General features: G+C 49.4%; 1 protein-coding gene across 1 annotated transcript in view; it reads left to right on the forward strand.

The window, feature by feature from the left end:
* The window catches only part of LOC144592188 (cadherin-related family member 2-like), an 89,160-nt gene that overhangs the window by 10,820 nt on the left and 64,694 nt on the right, over window positions 1–13,646 (forward strand). Inside the window, exons 6-15 of the mRNA XM_078396667.1 lie at window positions 755–844; window positions 1,000–1,089; window positions 2,624–2,740; window positions 3,946–4,074; window positions 4,188–4,263; window positions 5,955–6,055; window positions 7,297–7,500; window positions 8,933–9,088; window positions 10,763–10,927; window positions 11,021–11,085. Coding sequence (XP_078252793.1) covers window positions 755–844; window positions 1,000–1,089; window positions 2,624–2,740; window positions 3,946–4,074; window positions 4,188–4,263; window positions 5,955–6,055; window positions 7,297–7,500; window positions 8,933–9,088; window positions 10,763–10,927; window positions 11,021–11,085 — 1,193 coding nt within the window. The remainder of the gene's footprint in view (window positions 1–754; window positions 845–999; window positions 1,090–2,623; window positions 2,741–3,945; window positions 4,075–4,187; window positions 4,264–5,954; window positions 6,056–7,296; window positions 7,501–8,932; window positions 9,089–10,762; window positions 10,928–11,020; window positions 11,086–13,646) is intronic.

Genomic DNA, 13,646 nt, shown 5'->3' on the forward strand with positions numbered 1-13,646 from the left:
ATACAAGCCCAGTCACTCCAGTCTTTCAACATACGACAGTCCCGCCATTCCGGGAATTAACCTAATAAACAATAGCAAGAATGTCCTTCCTCAAATTTGGAGACCAGAACTGCGCACAGTACTCCAGGTGCGATCTCACTAGGGCCCTGTACAACTAGTACAGGGCCCTAGTACAGGGCCCTAGTACAGGGCGGCACGGTGGCGCAGCGGTAGAATTGCTGCCTCACAGCGAATGCAGCGCCGGAGACCCGGGTTCGATCCCGACTACGGGCGCCGTCTGTACGGAGTTTGTACGTTCTCCCCGTGACCGCGTGGGTTTTCTCCGAAATCTTCAGTTTCCTCCCACACTCCAAAGACGTACAGGTTTGTAGGTTTATTGGCTTGGTAAATGTAAAAATTGTCCCCAATGGGTGTAGGATAGTGTTAGTGTGCGGGGATCGCTGGGCGGCGCGGACCCGGTGGGCCGAAGGGCTTGTTTCAGCCTGTATCTCTAAACTAAACTGCAGAAGGACCTCTTTGTTCCTATACTCAACTCCTCTTGTCATGAAGGCCAACATGCCATTAGCTTTCTTCACTGCCTGCTGTACCTGCCTGCTGTACCTGCCTGCTCCACCTGCCTGCCGTACCTGCCTGCCGTACCTGCCTGCTGACAATAAGATTCTCTTTGCTCTTGTGTCGGAGTGTTTGATGACCCTGTTTGTCATCTGTCACATGGTTTTGTGTTTAACGGTGGATCCTCTTTCTGTGCCTGCAGGTGAAAAAGACGCTGCACATTTACATTGAGGATGTGAATGACAATGCTCCAGTGTTTAAAGGATTGCCGTACCAGGCCAACATAGCAGAGGTAAGCCGTCTCACCCCATGCCAAAACTCTACCCCTTTGAGCAGGCAGCTTTGAACTACACACTCAATTACACGTTGTCAGGACTGACATAATAATTGCCAAATTGCTTCGGAAAACATATTATTAAGCAGGAGCCTTATTTTCTTTTGATGCAGAATGAAAACGCAGGAATGGAAATATTCAAAGTATTTGCCAGCGATCCTGATAGGGGCAGTAATGGTTCAGTAACCTATCACATTCTACAGGTAACTATTTGTGCATTTCTGTGTCCACATCTTTTAGTTTTAGTTTGATTGAGAGACACAGAGCGGAAGCAGGCCCTTCGGCCCACCGAGTCCGCACCGACAGGCGATCCCTGCAAACTTAACGGGCGATCACGGTAACGCAGCGGTAGAGCTGCTGCCTCACAGCGAATGCAGCGCCGGAGACCCGGGTTCGATCCCGACTACGGGCGCTGTCTGTACGGAGTTTGTACGTTCTCCCCGTGACCTGCGTGGGTTTTCTCCAAGATCTCCGGTTTCCTCCCACACTCCAAAGACGTGCAGGTATTTGTAGGTTAATTGGCTTGGTATAAATGTAAAAATTGCCCCAAGTGTGTGTAGGATAGTGTTGGTGTGCGGGGATCGCTGGGCAGCGCGGACCCGGTGGGCCGAAGGAAATAAAAAAATAAAATAAACTAACACTATCCTACAAACACTGGGGACAATTTACATTTATGCCAAGCCAAGCAGCCTAAATCAATCTGATCAGCCTGGGGATGATCAGCCATGATCACAATGAATGAGGGCGTGCAGCGTAGGTTTACTAGGTTAATTCACGGAATGGCGGGACTGTCGTATGTTGAAAGACTGGAGCGACTGGGCTTGTATACACTGGAATTTAGAAGGATGAGAGGGTATCTTATTGAAACATATAAGATTATTAAGGACACATTAGAGGCAGGAAACATGTTCCCAATGTTGGGGGAGTCCAGAACCAGGGGCCACAGTTTAAGAATAAGGGGTAGGCCATTTAGAACGGAGATGAGGAAAACCTTTTTCAGTCAGAGTTGTAAATCTGTGGAATTCTCTGCCTCAGAAGGCAGTGGAGTCCAGTTCTCTGAATGCTTTGAAGAGAGAGCTAGATAGAGCTCTTAAGGATAGCGGAGTCAGGGGGTATGGGGAGAAGGCAGGAACGGGGTACTGATTGAGAATGATCAGCCATGATCACATTGAATGGTGGTGCTGGCTCGAAGGGCCGAATGGCCTCCTCCTGCACCTATTGTCTATTGTCTAAGAGCTTGTAAAAGTGTATTAACATCTGAACGATGTAGATAGGGTAGATCTTTCTCCCAAAGACAGACACAAAATGCTGGAGTAACTCAGCGGGTCAGGCAGCATCTCAGGAGAGAAGGAATGGGTGACGTTTCGGGTCAAGACCCTTCTTGTCAGGGGAGGGGGCGGGACAAAGATAGGATGCAGTCGGAGACAGGAAGACTAGTGGGAGAACTATCTTTGGCCAGATAGGATAGGAGAGTATGGCCAAGTGTTATAGCAATCGATGTGGAAGGTGAGGTGAGTAATGGATTAAAAATATTATATATGAATGCGTGAAGTATAAGAAGTAAAGTGGATGAGCTTGAGGCTCAGTTGGAGGTTGGTAGATATGACATTGTGGGGATTACAGAGACGTGGCTGCAGGAGGATCGGGACTGGGAACTAAATATTCGGACTAGAAGAGCTCGTTGCTGTGCTCCACTCTCTTCTACGTTCTGTGTTCTTAACGTTTTTGTTTGCTCAGCTCATACCCTCAGATGACGCTGAGTTATTCGAAATATCCAAAAATGGCAGCATCTTCCTGAAGGGTCAGCTGGACTACGCTAGAGCCAGCATTTACCAGCTTGTGATCAAGGCCATGGTAAGTAACAACCATGGACTCTTAGTCATCAAGCCATAAAATCACACAGCGTGGAAACAGGCCCTTCGGCCCAACTTGCCCACACCGACCAACATGTCCCAGCTACACCAGTCCCACCTGCCTGCGTTTGGCCCTTATCCCTCTAAACCTGTACCTCCCCATGATATGCAGTTGTACCGAGCCTTAGTGAGACCGCACCTGGAGTACTGTGTGCAGTTTTGGTCTCCAAATTTGAGGAAGGATATTCTTGCTATTGAGGGCGTGCAGCATAGGTTTACTAGGTTAATTCCCAAAATGGCGGGACTGTCATATGTTGAAAGACTGGAGCGACTGGGCTTGTATACACTGGAATTTAGAAGGATGAGAGGGGATCTTATCGAAACATATAAGATTAAGGGGTTGGACACGTTAGAGGCAGGAAACATGTTCCCAATGTTGGGGTAGTCCAGAACCATGACTATTATTTAAGAATAAGGGGTAGGCCATTTAGAACGGAGATGAGGAAAATCTTTTTCAGTCAGAGAGTTGTGAATCTGTGGAATTCTCTGCCTCAGAAGGCAGTGGAGGCCAATTCTCTGAATGCTTTCGAGAGAGAGCTAGATAGAGCTCTTAAGGATAGCGGAGTCAGAGGGTATGGGGAGAAGGCAGGAACGGGGTACTGATTGAGAATGATCAGCCATGATCGCATTGAATGGTGATGCTGGCTCGAAGGGCCGAATGGCCTACTCCTGCACCTATTGTCTATTGTCTAACCCTTGGCACCCGTACTAAGCAAGAATTTGTCAACCTCTGCCTTAAAATTATCCATTGACATGGTGGCGCAGCGGTAGAGTTGCTGCCTCACAGCGCCGGAGACCCGGGTTCGATCCCGACTACGGGCGCCGTCTGTACGGCGTTTGTACGTTCTCCCCGTGACCTGCGCGTGTTTTCTCCGGGATCTCCGGTTTCCTCCCGCACTCTAAAGACGCGCAGGTTTGCAGGTTAATTGGCTTGGTATAAATGTAAAAATTGTCCCTAGTGGGTGTAGGATAGTGTTAGTGTCTGGGGATCGCTGGTCGGCACGGACTTGGTGGGCCGAAGGGCCTGTTTCCGCGCTGTATCTCTGAACTAAACTAAACTACTCGATAAGATTTCTGTGCAATGCTGTCTCCTTCATGTTAAACAGCGTGGTGAAAATTGAAAGCTTGTATTCTTACTTCAACCAGGATCAAGGAAAGCCAGACGCAAAATACGCAGCGACACGACTGATTATAAATGTTATTGACATTCCAAACAGACCTCCAGAATACTTAAGCCCAGCGTATTATGTTCGAATTCCAGAGAATTTACCTGCGGTACGTTTGCCAAGAAAGCAATTTCTCACGCTCATTTTCAAATCTGGATACTCTGTTAAACACGATCTCCGATTAACTTGAGCACAAATATAAATCTTTCTTTTTTTGTTTAGAACTCGGTTATTCTCACTGTAACAGCAGTTGATGGAGATCGTGGCATTAACAACCCCATCACGTACAACATTAATGGTAGGTAAATAAGTTAGACACAAAGGTAGACACAAAATGCTGGAGTAACTCAGCGGGTCAGGCAGCATCTCGGGAGAGAAGGAATGGGTGACGTTTCGGGTCGAGACACTTCTTCAGACCCGAAGGGTCCCGACCCGAAACGTCACCCATTCCTTCTCTCCCGAGATGCTGCCTGACCCGCTGAGTTACTCCAGCATTTTGGGTCTACCTATCGATTTAAACCAGCATCTGCAGTTTTTTTCCTAAGTTATCACCAAACTCAGTTCTCTAACTTCAAGTAACCCTCTCTCTCCCTCTCTGTCCCTCCCCCATCCTAGTCCTCCAGCTTGTTCCACTGTCCTCCTGAGTAATTTTACCGATTGCCTGCCACGTTGTCACCTTTCCCCCCCCAGCTCACAATGATCCATTCTACATTTCCTTAACACCATCTGCTTTGATCTGTCGTTTTCACACCTTGCCCTTCCATATCTTTATCACCCTCTCCCCTGACTCTCAGTCTGAGGAAGGGTCTCGACCTGAAACGCCACCCATTCCTTCTCTCCAGAGATGCTGCCTGTCCCGCTGAGTTATTCCAGTTATCCCGGCCCGGGCGGCCGCCATTGGTGGAACTGGAGCACGTGGGCCGCTGGCTGGGTGAGGTCACGTGGGGCGGTGGGCGGTGACGTCACCCTTTGTCCCTTATTTGGGAGTGAGGACATTGGCAACCCTAGGAATCTTGGTCGGTGTGGGCACGTTGGCTGGAAGGGCATGCTTCCACGCTGTACGACTGTATAGAAACATAGAAACATAGAAAATAGGTGCAGGAGTAGGCCATTCGGCCCTTCGAGCCTGCCCCACCATTCAATGTGATCATGGCTGATCATCCAACTCAGTATCCCGTACTTGCCTTCTCTCCATACCCCCTGATCCCTTTAGCCACAAGGGCCACATCTAACTCCCTCTTAAATATAGCCAATGAACTGGCCTCAACTACCTTCTGTGGCAGAGAATTCCACAGACTCACCACTCTCTGTGTGAAAAAAACTTTCTCATCTCGGTCCTAAGAGACTTCCCCCTTATCCTTAAATTGTGACCCCTTGTTCTGGACTTCCCCAACATCGGGAACAATCTTCCTGCATCTAGCCTGTCCAACCCCTTAAGAATTTTGTAAGTTTCTATAAGATCCCCCCTCAATCTTCTAAATTCCAGCGAGTACAAGCCGAGTCTATCCAGTCTTTCTTCATATGAAAGTCCTGCCATCCCAGGAATCAATCTGGTGAACCTTCTCTGTACTCCCTCTATGGCAAGAATGTCTTTCCTCAGATTAGGAGACCAAAACTGTACGCAATACTCCAGGTGCGGTCTCACCAAGGCCCTGTACAACTGCAGCAGAACCTCCCTGCTCCTATACTCAAATCCCCTCGCTATGAATGCCAACATACCATTCGCTTTCTTCACTGCCTGCTGCACCTGCATGCCTACTTTCAATGACTGGTGTACCACGACACCCAGGTCTCGTTGCATCTCCCCTTTTCCTAATCGGCCACCATTCAGATAATAGTCTGCTTTCCTGTTCTTGCCACCAAAGTGGATAACCTCATGTATCCACATTATACTGCATCTGCCATGTATGACTCTCTGACTCTGTTGGTTTGTGTGTGGTTTCACGTGTAGAGGGTTTGACTGCACATGTCTTCGTTCTCTCACGCCAGTCTCCGGGGCATTTGCAGTGGATAACACGACTGGTAAAGTCACCAATATCGCTCTGCTGGACAGAGAAGACATGGAGGAACTCATCACTATCGATATCACTGTAAGTCATATCATGGCACGGTGGCGCAGCGGTAGAGTTGCTGCCTTACAGCGGATGCAGCGCCGGAGACTCAGATTCGATCCCGACTACGGGCGCCGTCTGTACGGAGTTTGTACGTTCTCCCCGTGACCTGCGTGGGTTTTCTCCGAGATCTTTGGTTTCCTCCCACACTCCAAAGACGTGCAGGTATGTAGGTTAATTGGCTGGGCGAATGTAAAAATTGTCCGTAGCGGGGATCGCTGGGCGGCGCGGACCCGGTGGGCCGAAGGGCCTGTTTCTGCGCTGTATCTCTATATCTAAAAATCTAAAATCACACGTGGACAACTCAAGTAGAAAGATTTTAAACGCAAGTGGACCCATTGGGCCCAAACCTCTCCTGCATTGGTGTAGAACCCTCTCCTCTCCTCCCCCTCCCCCTCCCCCTCCCCCTCCCCCTCCCCCTCCCCCTCCCCCTCCCCCTCCCCCTCCCCCTCCCCCTCACCCTCCCCCTCCCCCTCCCCCTCCCCCTCCCCCTCCCCCTCCCCCTCCCCCTCCCCCTCCCCCTCCCCCTTCCCCTCTCCCCCCTTCCCCCCTCACTCCATCCCCCTCAATTCCCCTTATCCTCCCTCCCTCCCTCCAACCCCCTCCCCCTCCCTCCCTCCCTCCACCCCCTCCCTCCCTCCCTCCCTCCTTCCCCCCTCCCTCCCTAGGAGAAGATTTAAACTCTAAAATGTGAACAACTTTAAAAATATAACACCGATTTCAATGAAACTTCTTCCATCAGCACCAAAGGGATGACAGTGAGTAAGGTGGGCCTAACATTGTCGTGCCATCGTGTACCGTTTTGGCTGTAGTTCAGGAACAAACAAACAAACAAACGAGAGTTTTAGTATGTAGATGGCGGCACGGTAGCGCAGCGGTAGAGTTGCTGCTTTACAGCGAATGCAGCGCCGGAGACACAGGTTCGATCCTGACTACGGGTGCTGCACTGTAAGGAGTTTGTACGTTCTCCCTGTGACCTGCGTGGGTTTTCTCCGAGATCTTCGGTTTCCTCCCACACTCCAAAGACGTACAGGTATGTAGGTTAATTGGCTGGGTAAATGTAAAAATTGTCCCTAGTGGGTGTAGGATAGTGTTAATGTACGGGGATCACTGGGCGGCACGGACTTGGAGGGCCGAAAAGGCCTGTTTCCGGCTGTAGATATATGATATGATATGATATGAAGTGAAAATGGTTCTCTTAATAGGTCAATTAATTTCAGGCTTGTGAAGTCGTCGAGGGTATTAAAGACCTTTCAGCTGCAAGAACGACCACCGTGACGATACTAATCCTGGATGTCAACGACAACAGGCCAACGTTCTACTCCATGCTTGGAGTCGCCACAGACCTGTTCCAGGCATCGGTACCTGAAGAACCGGCCAACGGCATGCCGATCCTTCACATTCACGCACAAGACCTCGATCAGGTTGGTTTATTTTAGACAATAGACAATAGGTGCAGGAGGAGGCCATTTGGCCCTTCGAGCCAGCACCGCCATTCAATGTGATCATGGCTGATCATCCACAATCAGTACCCCGTTCCTGCCCTCTCCCCCATACCCCCTGACTCCGCTATCCTTAAGAGCTCTATCCAGCTCTCTCTTGAATGCATTCAGAGAATCGGCCTCCACTGCCTTCTGAGGCAGAGAATTCCACAGATCTGACAAAAAAAGTCACTCTCTGACTGAAAAAGTTCTTCCTCATCTCCGTTCTAAATGGCCTACCCCTTATTCTTAAACTGTGTGTGGCCCCTGGTTCTGGACTCCCCCAACATTTTAGAAGATGTTTAGTTTAGTTTCGTTTAGAGATGCATCGCAGAGACCGGCCGTGCTGGCCCACCGAGTCCGCGCTGAACAGTGATCCCCGCACACAAAATGTTGGAGTAACTCAGCGGGTCAGGCAGCATCTCGGGAGAGAAGGAATGGGTGATGTTTCAGGTCGAGACACTTCTTCAGAGCCTGTACGGACAAACTCTGAGGCACTGGACTTTGTTTCAGGTGTGCTCACCTAATGATCTATTAATTAAATTTAGCAGCTAATCATTGCTAATGATTATTGAAAGAGTCTGAAGAAGGGCCTCGACCCGAAACGTCGCCCATTCCTTCTCTCCCGAGATGCTGCCTGACCCGCTGAGTAACGCCAGCATTTTGTGTCTACCTTTGATGTAAACCAGCATCTGCAGTTATTTTTCCTACACTCTTCTACACACCCTGGGTACCATTTACAGCAACACCAGTTCAGTTTATTTTATAAGATGTTTAGTTTAGTTTAGTTTAGTTTTGAGATACAGCGCAGAAACTACCGAGTCCGCGCCGACCAGCGATCCCCGTACATTAACACCATTCTACGCACGCTAGGGACAATTTACACATACACCAAGCCGATTAACCTACAAACCTGCGCGTCTTTGGAGTGTGGGAGGAAACCAGAGCACCCGGAGAAAACCCACAAGGTCACGGGGAGAACGTACAAACTCCGTACAGACAAGTACCCGTAGTCAGGATCGAACCAGGGTCTCTGGCCCTCCAAAGCACTCGATCTACCGCTGCGCCACCGTGCCGCCCTTCAAAATTGATGTTTATATTTGTAGTCATAGAATCATCCAGGGTGGAAACAGGCCCTTCGGCCCAACTTGCCCACACTGACCAAACGTGTCCCATGTACACTAGCCCCACCTGTCTGCGTTTGGCCCGTATCCCTCTAAACCTGTCCTATCGTTGTACCTGTCTGAATGTTTCTTAAACATTGCGATAGTCCCTGCCTCTACTACCTCCTCCGGCAGCTCGTTCCACACACACCCACCACCCTCTGCGTGAAAATGTTACCCCTCAGGTTCCTATCATCCCCCCCCTTCAACAGGGCAAGAATGGGACATTTGGAGTGTTTCTTCAAGGACCTGATTCTGCAGCGTTTAACCTGAATCAAAATATCGTGTACAACAAGGGAACATTAACAGTCCAAGTGACCAACTCCAAGGCACTGGACTTCGAGAGGAACAACATCTTACAGTTTCAGGTGTGTTCATCTAATGATCTATTAATTAGATTTAGCAGCTAACCATTGCTAATGATGATTGAAAGAAGCATATGGGGTTTGGAGGGAGAGATGGATCACCCATGATTGAATGGCGGAGAAGACGATGGTCCTAAGTATGCTCCTATCACTTAGACAATAGACAATAGGTGCAGGAGGAGGCCATTCAGCCCTTCGAGCCAGGACCGCCATTCAATGTGATCATGGCTGATCATTCTCAATCAGTACCCTGTTCTTACCTTCTCCCCATACCCCCTGACTCCGCTATCCTTAAGAGCTCTATCTAGCTCTCTCTTGAATGCATTCAGAGAATTGGCCTCCACTGCCTTCTGAGGCAGAGAATTCCACAGATTCACAACTCTCTGACTGAAAAGGTTTTTCCTCATCTCAGTTCTAAATGGCCTACCCCTTATTCTTAAACTGTGGCCCCTTGTTCTGGACTCCCCCAACATTGGGAACATGTTTCCTGCCTCTAACGTGTCCAACCCCTTAATAATCTTATACGTTTCGATAAGATCTCCTCTCATCCTTCTAAATTCCAGTGTATACAAGCCTAGTCACTCCAGTCTTTCAACATATGACAGTCCCGCCATTCCGGGAATTAACCTAGTAAACCTACGAGGTTATGCTCTTATGATCTTATGAAGCGCTCAGAAAAAAAGTCATGCCTACCACCTCCATGCTTGTAAAGTCTGAAGAAGGGTCCTGACCCGAGAAACGTCACCCGTTTCTTCTCTCCTAGATGCTGCCTGACCTGCTGAGTTACTCCAGCATTTTGTGATACCATTGAAAAAAGCATTGTTGGCCATTGTAGGGTTGCCAACTTTCTCACCAAAGACCAAGGTGTTTAATGCAACCAAAGACAGAGCACAGAAGTCCATAGATTTGGTTGTTGAGGCTCTAAAGGGCGCTGGGCGGTTGTAATTTGGAGCATTGTGAGCAGTTTTGGGCTTCACGCTCGAGGAGGAACCTGCTGACTCTGGAGAGGATCCAGAGGAGGTTTGCAAGAATGAACCCGGGGATAGAAAGTAGGTGCAGGTGTAAGCCATTCGCCCCTTTGAGCCTGTACGCACCGCCATTCAATATGATCATGGCTGATCATCCAACTCAGTATCCAACTCAGATGAGTGGGTTAACATATCTTGAGCCTTTGTCGGCACTGGGCCTGTACTTGTTGGAATTTAGAAGGATAAGGGGGGGGACCTCATTGAAACGTGTAGAATAGTGAAAGGCCTGGATAGGGCGGATGTGGAGAGGATGTTTCTACAGGTGGGAGAGTCTAGGACCAAAGGCCACAGCCTCAGAATTAAAGGACGTTCCTTTAGAAAAGGGGATGAGGAGGAATTTCTTTGGTCAGAGGGTGGTGAATCTGTGGAATTCATTGCCACAGACGGCTGTGGAGGCCAAGTCAGTGGATGTTTTTAAGGTGGAGATTGACAGATTCTTGATTAGTGCGGGTGTCAGGGGTTATGGGGAGAAGGCAGGAGAATGGGGGAGAGTTGGATCAGCGATGATTGAATGACGGAGTGGACAGAATGGATTGAATGGGCTAATCTTGCTCCTAGGACACGTGAACATGAACCCTTCGTCCGTATCGATGATGGTCGCTAAGTAACCTGGTATGTTCTCAACGTTTCGGGTATTTTATCCTTTCAGCTGTTTGCCGTTGAATTGGAGACCAGAGAAAGGTTCAGCTGTGTGGCGAAGATTCGCATTGCGATAACAGACAGAAACGACAACTGGCCAGAGTTCAACCAGGATTACTTCCTACTGGAAGTCCCGGAGGACAGCCCAAAGGGCCACAGTGTGGCTACCATTACTGTAAGGAACCCCTGAGAGAGTTAATGGGACGATAATTCACAAACACACTTCACAAGCAGCACATTTATACTGTTTTCCTTTCTGTATCCAAAGGCCACCGACGCTGATGGTGGACGCTTCGGTGAGATAAGCTATCGACTTTTTGGGTCGGACAGTGCGTAAGTTTTACCGACACTGCCTCACTTAGGCCATGGAAGGTGGCACTAGTTAAACGGGTCCAATGTCACAGCGCCAGAGACCCGGCTTCGATCCTGACTAGGGTTGCCAACTATCTCACTCCCAAATAAGGGACAAAAGGTGACGTCGCCGCCCCCGCGCCCCACGTGACCTCACCCAGCCAGCGGCCACGTGCTCCCGCTACACAAACGGCGGCCGCCCGGGCCGGGAGGCGGGTTGCTACGCAACCTCCGTCAGGCGGCCTCCGGGCCTACACTGTCTGAGCCTTGTCTATCCCATTTGTCACCTCCCCCCCCCCCACACTATTTAGATTAAACCCACCCGTGTAGCAGTGCAGCATAGTCCGAGGGTCTACAATGAGGTAGATAGTAGTTCAGCACTGCTCTCTGGTTGTGGTAGGGTGGTTCAGTTGCCTGATAACAGCCGGGAAGAAACTGTCCCTGAATCTGGAGGTTGTGTGCGTTTACACAATTCTCTGACTCTTGCCCGATGGGAGAGGGGAGAAGAGGGAGTGGCCGGGGTGAGACTCATCTGCGCCGGAGACCAGAGTTCCATCCCGACTACGGGTGCTGTCTGTACGGAGTTTGTACGTTTTCTCCATGACCTGAGTGGGTTTTCTCCGGGTGCTCCGGTTTCCTCCCACACTCCAAAGACGTCCAGATTTAATAGAAACATAGAAAATAGGTGCAGGACGAGGCCATTTGGCCCTTCGAGCCAGCACCGCCATTCAATATGATCATGGCTGATCATTCTCAATCAGTACCCCGTTCCTTCCTTCTCCCCATACCCCCCGATTCCGCTATCCTTAAGGGCTCTATCTAGCTCTCTCTTGAAAGCATCCAGAGAACTGGCCTCCACTGCCTTCTGAGGCAGAGAATTCCACAGACTTTAACAGACTTCCACAGAATTTAACAAACAGTTAGACAGGTACATGGATGGGACAGGTTTGGAGGGATATGGGCCAAACGCAGGCAGGTGGGACTAGTGTAGATGGGACATGGTGGCCGGTGTGGGCAAGTTGGCCGAAGGGCCTGTTTCCACATTGGATGCCTCTGAGATTAGTGAACTCAAATGTGGTTTCCTGGCAGGCAGCAACTGAAGAGATTAGAAGGTGGAGTAAGAAAATAGCAGTAACGCGAAGCAAAGATTTTGCATTTGATTTCACAGGAGAGTTGCCAAGAGCTTATTGGAAATTATGGGGAGCAAAGGGACCGATAGGGGTGACATTTAAAACAGTCCACATTGACAAAGAAAAAGCACTGGAAAAGATGAGAATCCCACTGGAGCTGATGGCTTACATCGTAACGTTTGACTGAGAATGGGTCGACCGGGCTTGTATTCGCTGGAATTTAGATGGATGAGAGGGGATCTTATCATCATATCATATATATACAGCCGGAAACAGGCCTTTTCGGCCCTCCAAGTCCGTGCCGCCCAGCGATCCCCGTACATTAACACTATCCTACACCCACTAGGGACAATTTTTTTTACATTTACCCAGCCAATTAACCTACATACCTGTACGTCTTTGGAGTGTGGGAGGAAACCGAAGATCTCGGAGAAAACCCACGCAGGTCACGGGGAGAACGTACAAACTCCTTACAGTGCAGCACCCGTAGTCAGGATCGAACCTGAGTCTCCGGTGCTGCATTCGCTGTAAAGCAGCAACTCTACCGCTTAAGGGATTAGACAGGCTTGGATGCAGGAATTTTTTCCCCCAATGTTGGGGGACTCCAGAACAAGGGGTCACAGTTTAAGAATTAGGGGTAGGCCATTTAGGACTGAGATGAGGAAAAACCTTTTCGCCCAGAGAGTTGTGAATCTGTGGAATTCTCTGCCACAGAAGGCAGTGGAGGCCAATTGACTGGATGTTTTCAAGAGAGATTGAGATTTAGCTCTTAGGGCTAACGGAATCAAGGGATATCGGGAAAAAGCAGGAACGGGGTACTGATTTTGGATGATCAGCCATGATCATATTGAATGGCAGTGCTGGCTCGAAGGGCCGAATGGCCTCCTCCTGCACCTATTTTCTATGTTTCTATGTTTCTAAGAGATGACTGCACACGGCACGGTGGCGCAGCGGTAGAGTTGCTGCCTGACAGCGAATGCAGCGCCGGAGACCCGGGTTCGATCGTGACTACGGGTGCTGTCTGTACGGAGTTTGTACGTTCTCCCCGTGACCTGCGTGGGGTTTCTCCGAGATCTTCGGTTTCCTCCCACACTCCAAAGACGTACAGGTCTGTAGGTTAATTGGCTGGGTAAATGTAAAAAAAAAATTGTCCCTAGTGGGTGTAGGATAGTGTTAATGTGCGGGGATCACTGGGCGGCACGGACTTGGAGGGCCGAAAAAAAGGCCTGTTTCCGGCTGTATATATATGATGATAGTCGATGTATTGGTTTTGACCGTCAGAAAACCGCAGAGAGTTGAAAAGTTCTCTTAACTTGGAAGGTAACAAATATAACATATAAGGAGACTGAGAAACTGATAGACATGAAGGGTCTCGACACGAAACGTCACCCATTCCTTCTCTCCCGAGATGCT

The sequence above is a fragment of the Rhinoraja longicauda genome, chromosome 3, assembly GCF_053455715.1.
Source record: "Rhinoraja longicauda isolate Sanriku21f chromosome 3, sRhiLon1.1, whole genome shotgun sequence".
Taxonomy (NCBI): Eukaryota; Metazoa; Chordata; class Chondrichthyes; order Rajiformes; family Arhynchobatidae; genus Rhinoraja; species Rhinoraja longicauda.